This window comes from Elephantulus edwardii, unplaced genomic scaffold (genome assembly GCF_000299155.1).
Source record: "Elephantulus edwardii isolate Elephantulus edwardi_28Jun2011 unplaced genomic scaffold, EleEdw1.0 scaffold00092, whole genome shotgun sequence".
NCBI lineage: Eukaryota > Metazoa > Chordata > Mammalia > Macroscelidea > Macroscelididae > Elephantulus > Elephantulus edwardii.
Genome location: NW_006399842.1, coordinates 12,275,219 through 12,283,586, shown reverse-complemented (window position 1 = coordinate 12,283,586; position 8,368 = coordinate 12,275,219). Strand labels below are relative to the sequence as shown.

The following is an 8,368-nucleotide window of genomic DNA, read 5'->3' as shown; positions in this document are numbered from 1 at the left end:
CATCCATCCATCCATCCATGCATGGTGCAGTCACTGATTGTGAGCCTGCTGAGTTCCAAGTACTACACATAGCCTGAAGCACCTCTCGCTCGGTGCATCCCTTGGCCCTGGTGGTAAGGGAGAGCACAGGCAACACAGGGCTCAGTTGCTGCCCTCAGGAAAGGGAGCCTGAAGACATGACCCAGTCCCTGGTTCTGCAGATGGCCTCTCTCTGCTGAGATGGAGTTTGTGAGCTGGGTTTTGTAGACACTGGCAGCTCAGCCAAGTCAAGGAGCTCTAGTGACCCGGTGAAAGGCAAGGTCAGCAAGCCTTTGCATAAACACCCTGGAAGGCCTCCTGGTGCTCTGGTAAGCACCACTAGCATAATTACTGGGCGGATGTGACCTGGCCAGACCATGGTCAGATGTCCAAACACCACGCCAGAGGACAGAGGTTGTGGGGCTTCCTTGATTACATGTGCTGCCTCTGCTCAGACCCACAGGGATGAGGAACCATGGGAAGTGTCATCTCTGTCAGGAAGTAGGAGCATCCCCAGCCAGCTCCTGCTCCAGAGCCTTCAGGGGTGCCTAGGGGACTGGGTGGATTCCTGGAGAGGCAGTGGACTCAGTCTGGCTACCTGGGTTCCCTAATAGAGCTCCAGTAACTGCTCCAAAACTGGTGTTCTGCTTCCCCACTGTGGGAAGGGAGAAAGGAAACCTCATAGGCCGAGCAGCCTAGAAAAACTCCTCACATGTGTTTATCACTATTTTTAGTATTATTTGCTGCCATCAAGTCGACTATGACTCATGACAATCTCATGAATAGAACACAACTCCCTGTGCCATCGTCACCACCATCGCTGTGCCTGAGCCCAGCTGTGGCTGCTGTGTCGTTTGAGTGTCGTCCAGTTGAAGGACTCCTCTTTCCCCACTATACTTGACAGTTGTCTGTGGTATCCACAGAGTTTTCACCAGCTACTTCTTGGGTTTAAATCGCGGGCCCTTCCCAGTCTGTCTTAGTCTGGAAGCTTCACTGAAACCTGTTCACCATGGGTGACTCTGTTGATATTTGAAATAACAGTGGAATAACTTCCTGGATCAACTATTGGTCCATTATAACTCGATAGCATGCAACATCACAGCAATATTCAAGTCACCACAATATGACAAAGTGACAGACAAGTAGGTTTTATTTTAAAATGTTTATATTGTGCCAGCACGTATTTTTGAATTGTGATTTGTGTGAGTTTACGAAGCACTGTTGTTGGTTTGTGGTTCCCCCTCCCAATCATTCATGCACATTCAATTCCACAGCACCACTTGAAGTTCACCCAGTGCCTGATTTCCATTCATTCCACATTAGTCTTCCTTTCACTCATCGCCCCAGTGTTTGTTGTTTGTCAGTGTATCTTTTAGTCCCTCTTCCCCTCCCTGGTAACTATGTTGTTGTTGTGTACCATAGAGTTGGAACTGACCCATAGTTGACCCTCCAGGGGGTTTTCAGAGGCAATTAATCACATGAGAGGAGATTGCCCATCTTTCTCCTGTGGAGCAGTTGGTGGCCTCGAACTGTGTGCCTTCAAGATTGCAGTGCAGCTTCTTGCCACCTTTCTCTACCTTTTATAGCAGTGGTCTCATCTGTATTTGTCCTTATTCATCATAATAACTTCCTGTGGTTGGCGCTGTTATTGTTCCATTTAATAGATGGGAAAACTGAGGCATTAAAGTCATAGGGCTAATCAGTGGTGAACCCCGGATGTTTGTTTGGCTCTCAGTCTGATTTTAATGATGTTATGCAAGATCATGGAACCAGAGAGGACGTTAAAGTTCACACTGTCTGGCTCCAGCCTCACCATCTTCGTGTTGTGAAGCAGCATTCTTTTTAATGTCTACCGAACTAGGGAGCTGTAGGTGAGCTGCCTTTGCTGTCTGTGCACCTGGAGGGTATGGGGTGGTCTGGGCTGGTGCAGACCTTGATAAGCCCTCTCCTTTTCTATCCTTCCCCAGATGTGGACGTCCTCCAACGGCTGGGCCTCAGTGGGACAAAGGTGGCAGGCGGGAGGAGGCCTGCTCCCCTGGGAGTCATTCCCTTCCAGTTGGGGTTCATCTTCACACAACAGGCTCGGCTCCAGGCGCCCACGACCTCCATCATTCCTGCCGCCCTGGGCACAGAACTGGCTCTGGTGCTAAGCCTCTGCTCCCACCGAGTGAACCATGCTTTCCTCTTCGCTGTGCGCAGCCGGAAGCACAAGCTGCAGCTGGGCCTGCAGTTCCTCCCGGGCAAGACGGTTGTCCACCTGGGGCCCCGGCGCTCCGTGGCCTTTGACCTTGACGTGCACGATGGGCGCTGGCACCACCTGGCCCTGGAGCTCCGTGGTGGCACAGTCACCCTGGTGACGGCTTGTGGGCAGCACCGAGTGCCTGCCCCACTGCCTTTCAGCAGGGACCCAGGGCTGGACCCTGAGGGCTCCTTCCTCTTCGGGAAGATGAGTCCACACGCGGTCCAGTTTGAGGGCGCCCTGTGCCAGTTCAGTATCTACCCTGTGACGCAGGTTTCCCATAATTATTGCACTCATCTGCGGAAGCCGTGTGGACAGGCTTACGTGTACCGGCCCCAGCTGGGACCTGTCTTCCTCCGGGACTCTGGCTCCCTCTTCCGGACTGACCTCCCAATGTTGGGTCTGAAGAACCTGACCACTGTCACCCCAACTCTGGGGTCATGGCCAGCAAACAAGGTGACCGTGGGGCCAGCCATGCCCACCAAGCCCCTGAGGACTAGCACCACAATCCCTTCCCAGCATGTAACGGCCGGGGCCCCAGCCCGGACCCCACTGCCCTCTGCAAAGCGATTGTCCAGTCTGGCACTTCCTCCTGTGCCCCTCACCTCCTTGGCCAGCATCCCTAGAACTCCTCGCCCTGCAGCCTCACCTAACCAGCCGTCATGGAAGAACACAGCCACCAAAAACCCCAAAAGTCTCTCAGCTGTGTCTTCTACTCCTTCAACTTCAGTTGTTCCTGTCAAAAGCCCACTCTCCACCCAGAAGACAGCTCCACGTTCCCGCCCAGGGTCAGCCCCATCTGCCCAGAAACATTCAGCGTTAGCCACTTCCCACCGTGTTCCTGCTAAAGTCCATCCCACAGTGAGAACATCCCGGAGGAGCCCTGGCACACCCCCACCTCTGCCTCCTAGCTCCAGGCCCCTACCGCCTGTTGTTGTTTCCTCCAAAAAACTCCTTTCCCCGGTGGCTCAGACCAAGGCCAAGCTGAGTCACGCCAGTAAGCCGGCTCCCGCTCACACTATCACACAGAAAGCACCCCATTCCACCGTATTGCCACCGTCTCTGGCTCCCAGTCCTGGCTTGACCAGGACCCCTCGGCCACCAACCACTGTGGTGCCTACCATCTCAGGCACCAGAGCTCCCGGAACAGCACCACCTACCCTCACTCCTGCTTCAACACCCACAAGAATCAAGAAGCCCACTGGATCAGAAGGCACAAAGAAAACTGGACCCCAGAGCAGCCCCCAGAAGCCTGCTGCCCTCAGACCTGGGAAGGCAGCGCCTTTGAACAGCCTGACAACCCAGCCCAGCTTCAGACAGCACAGTCAGCAAACCAGCCCAGCCCCAGCGAGGTTCCTGTCCTCCAGCCCTCGGCCCACAAGCAGCAGCTACTCTTACTTCCATCTGGTGGGGCCAACGCCTTTCCCCCTGCTGATGGGACCTCCAGGGCCCAAGGGAGACTGTGGTTTGCCGGTAAGATGAGACGGGGTCTGCATGCTGCTTGCAGTGCGAGTGGGTGCTCAAGCTGTTCCAGGGAAGGACAGGCAGAAGCCCCTCGGGACAGGGAGCTCAAACATGGGTCTCCCACTGTCTCTACCATCTCTGTCACGCACACTGCTCCCAACGTGTGTGTTTTCTTAGAGTTGGGGTGGGGGATGCAGGAGTCCTGGTGTATTGGCGGTTTGAACCCGCCAACCGCTCAAGAGACAAAGATGAAATCTTCTATAAGGATGTTGTTAGGTGCTGTCAAGGGGGAAATAACTCATAGCTGACCCTTCAGTGGGTTTTTAGAGTCTGTAAATCACCCAGCAGGGGATTATCCATCTTTTTTCCCATGGAGTAGGCGATGGATTCAAACCACAGGCCTTTTGGTTGGCGGTGCAGCTCCTTACACACGAGGCCACCAGAGCTCCCTCTGGTAAGGATAAGCCTCAGAAATCCCACAGGCAGTTTTACTCTATTCTGTAGGATTGCTCTCAGTCAGAATTGACTCGGCAGAGTGAGCCCAGACCTGGGCTACCACCGGGTGAAGAGCACCCTTGGGATAAACTTAGCTGCAAAGGTCGAGTGGCTTAATGAAGACCATGACCTGCCCTGCCCTGGTCACGTGGTGAGCGAGCAGCCACCAAAGCCGGGCTCTCCTGGTGCCTTGGGGAGCGGAGCCCCCTCTGCCTGGGAGTTCTAGATGCAGGGCACTCACTCATAGGCAGCCCTGGGTATGTTTGGTTTGGCACAAGCAGCAGAGTTTTTTTCTTCTGCCTTAAATCCATCAGTTACTAACATTTAAAACATGTGAGAGATTTCTTAAACGAGATCAGGTTCTGTTACAAAGTGAAGGGAGATCGTGACCTAGCCTGGCTGGCCTTTCAACGATGATTGCCTGTTCCCATTCGCTCATGGCCCCCTTCGCCTTCCCTGTGTCTCTCTCAGCCCTGTTACCTGCCTTTGGGCAGGGAAAGGTCAATGTGAACAGTACAGGAAGGGAGAGAGCAAGAACACTCCCTGTTCCTGGGAGCAGGAAAGGCTCCAAGACTGATGCCTCTGTCTTTCCTGAGACTGTCTCCAGGGGCAACGACCTTCCCACATCTGGATGCCAATTCTGCCGCATGGGGAATGGTGGGATAGAGTTCCCAGAAAACCTGGTCCTTGCTCTGATCTCCTCCCCCCTGGGGGTGACCACTCCACCACCAGTGCCTCCTCTCCCTCTGAGGGGGCCAGGCCTGACATCCACCACGGTCAGCGTTTGAGCTTTAGGCTCCCTGCAAAGTGAGGACAGTGGTGGGTGCAGGGAATTTCTGGGCCTTCCAAACACACTTAATTAGTTTTAATAATCATTAAGAATAATATTTATTCAGCCTGTCTCCAAGGGGACCGAAAGTCTACTTTTTATTATAACCATATTGTATAGCTTATGGAAATTGTGTGCATTGCTTTGCAATTATGTCAGTGTTCGCTTCAGTCCCATGTTCTGAAATTGGCAGTGGAGTTGGGAACAAGTGCTTTGCTGAGGAAGATGGAAGAAGCTTTTCCCCCAACACGCTGCACCTCCTCCCCGTTAGCTTTACCTTTGGGCCTTGGCGCTCAGCTCCCCCAGCTGTGTGCTCCGGCCTCTCCGGCCTATGAGATGGAGATAAATTGTCTCAATAGAGTGATAACGGTGAGTCTCAACCCCAACCCCATAGCGCACACCAGCAGAGGGGCAGAGACCAGCCCTGTGCCCCAAGGAGAGAGGAGGGCTGTCCAGGCAAGCAGATCAGGAGCCCGAGTGTCGATTTAGGGTGTAGACTCTGCCTGTGTGTGCCTGAACTGCATGCCTTCTCCCTGACTGCTGCTCCGGATCAGAGGAAGGGAGACCTTCTCCCAGATTACCTCCCTGGGCATCCCCCATCACCAGGAAAGGTACCGAGAGGTGACCGGTCCATGCCCTCAGCATCATTCTGTTCAATCTCCGTCACTGGGCTGGTCAGGACATTGCAAAATCTGCCCAGAGAGGGCCAGGACTTGCCCGGGTCACACAGTATACAGTGGGAAGTCTTAGTTTACATCCCAGCTCCAGGCCTCAAAACAGACACTATCCCAACTCTGAGTATCCACTCTGAAACCTGAGAAGGGCTGCAGAGATGAGCCAGGGCCTGTCCGTGGCCTTAAAGAAAGGGCTCCATGGTTCACGAGTGAAAGGTTCGTTCTGACACATTTATGAAGTATTGCCCCATGTGATAGTCACTCTTTAAGACCTCATGAGAACTGGTGGTAGAGGGTCAGGTGTGTATGATAATCCCACTCCACAATGAGAGTGTCAATTAATAGTAATATAATAATAAATAATAATAATATGATGGAACGACATGATGCGGTGACCAAGGGCACCTAGCATGGCTTTGCAGGAGCTGAAGCGTAGCTCCAAGGTTCAGTCTTTCAGGAAAGGGCCAAGGTTCCTCCTGCTTGTGTCACTGCTGGCCTCCTGCCCTATGCCATTGCAGCTCCATCCTCCCCTAGACAGGATCCTAGCCTCACTCACTCCAGTAGGAACCAAGAATCTTCTAGAAGCTTTATCCAGTTCAGAGTGTGGCAAATCCATCATTTGTTTTCCTCAGATCCCAGTGTCTAGTTGAAGTGGCACTTTTGAGCAGAGTGACCTGAACAGTTCTCCCTGTCCTCTCGTGTCCAGGGCCAGCATTTACATTCACTATTTCAGTTCAGCAGAGCAGGTGGTGGACACAGGGCCTGGGACATGCAGACCTGGCTCAAATCCCAACTCACTGCTCATGCTCACCAGCTCGGTGACCTTGCCCCACTCTGAACCTTAGATTCTGTTGAATATAACAATAATCACTCCAATTACCCTTCTTCAGAGAACAGAAATGAGAATTTGCATTTAAAGCTGCAGGAGAGAATTTAGGTGACCTCCAAGGCCACCTTGGGTTTGCTGAGTGACTTTAGGGAAGTTCTTTCATTTCCTTGGGGTTCATTTTCCCTGTCTGCTAATTGAATGAGCTTTCTCCTTATACATTTCTGTAGGGATCTCTCTGTCTGAGGGGGTACAGCAGCCCAGTCTGTGCCTAGATACCTGTTCTGTGAGGTTCTTGAGGGCCTGGAGAGGCTGAGGTACCATGTGGGGCTGAGGCTGGCCAGCATTGTAACCTTTGAGTGAGGAGGCTCCGTGGGAGCCCCAGGCGTGAGGGGGGAGCATGGAAAAGCTGAGCTTGGCCCTGGGTGTGCTGGGGCGGGGAGGCCGTGGCTCACAGAAGCTGCACAGAAGCTACACAGAAGCCCCACGCCCAGAGGAGGCGAGTCAAGGCCTTATTCATTCAGGATCAGGCTGCTGGCATTTGCAGCGTGTTTGCTGTGAGAGTCACCTCAGGGAGACCCAGCTGAGGGCCTGGCCCACAGCAGATGCGCTGTGACTATCTGGGAATGAATGGGTCCTTACAAAACCCAATTTGTCCTGACTTGCAGGCCAGGCTCCTTGAGGTTACACAGAACTCGCTTGCCAGCATGGTAGGGAGGCCTTGGAGAGTGGAAAGCACACAGACTTCATGTTGGAATGACCTCGGTTTGAACCACTCCCTTATCCATCCTTCCATCCATCCATCCATACACTCTTTCAACAAATGTCTGTTGAGTGCCTTCTTGATGCCTTGTGCTGTGTGACCTGGGGAAAGTCATCTAACTTCTCTGAGGCTGTTTCTGTAAAATAAGAATGTAGTAACACCTACCTTTCGATAGGGTTATTGGATGGATTTATCAAGATGAGGGATGCAAAGCCCTCAGTGCGAGAACATGAATCCTAGTGGCTCTTTGTGACTGGGATTATGCTGATGGGTGATATTGAGGCAGGAACAGTCTTGCACTGAGGGAGGCAGGAGGGGCAGACAGTCTCAGAGTTGAGCTCTGAGAGTAACTAGTCCTGTGAAGCCAAGGTCCTATGACTGACATGGGTCTAGACGTGGAACAGGGACAAACTATAGGTTTTATTGGCGGACAGCCTCTAAGGAACCAGCAGAGACCAGTGAAACACATGGGGATCTAGAAACCACTGAAAAATGTTACCACTCTCGGACCTGATGGCCAAGTGGAGGGAAGGTGCTACCAGAGTCCAGTGAGAGTTAAACCCTGGAGGATGGTCTCCCAGCAGGCTCTAAGGTCACAGAAGAGCTTGACCCCACCATAGTATAGCAAGACAGAAAGGGAGAGGTGGCTTAATACCCATCTTCTGTCACCTTCCATCTTCATCCTCCAGACTTGCTGGGCCTCCTGTTGGTCAACCAGAAGCCAGGGGTGAGAGAGAGCCCAGGATGCAGGCTCAGGGGGCAGCTTTTCAGGGCCCAGCATGGATCAGAGAACAGATAGAGACTAACCAGTACTCACACTCGTTGCTGTCAAATCAGACGTGGTCACAGCTGACCCTCCCGCAAGTTTTCAGAATCTGTAAATCGCTCAGGAGGGGATTTCCCATCTTTCTCTTATGTCACATCGTAGATTTGAACCAGCAGAGAAGTTCCAGGTTTGGGTTAACGGAGCTCCCAATTACACACATATTCTCTCTGAAGATGGGTACTACATGTCCATGTTACAGCTGGAGAAGCTGAGGGACCCAGAGCAGTGAAGTAA

The 8,368-nt window shown here is 52.7% G+C and overlaps 1 protein-coding gene across 1 annotated transcript in view; it reads left to right on the top strand.

Annotated features, from left to right (window-relative positions):
* Positions 1-8,368, top strand: part of COL27A1 (collagen, type XXVII, alpha 1) — a 166,288-nt gene that overhangs the window by 12,047 nt on the left and 145,873 nt on the right. Inside the window, exon 4 of the mRNA XM_006890718.1 lies at positions 1,986-3,730. Coding sequence (XP_006890780.1) covers positions 1,986-3,730 — 1,745 coding nt within the window. The remainder of the gene's footprint in view (positions 1-1,985; positions 3,731-8,368) is intronic.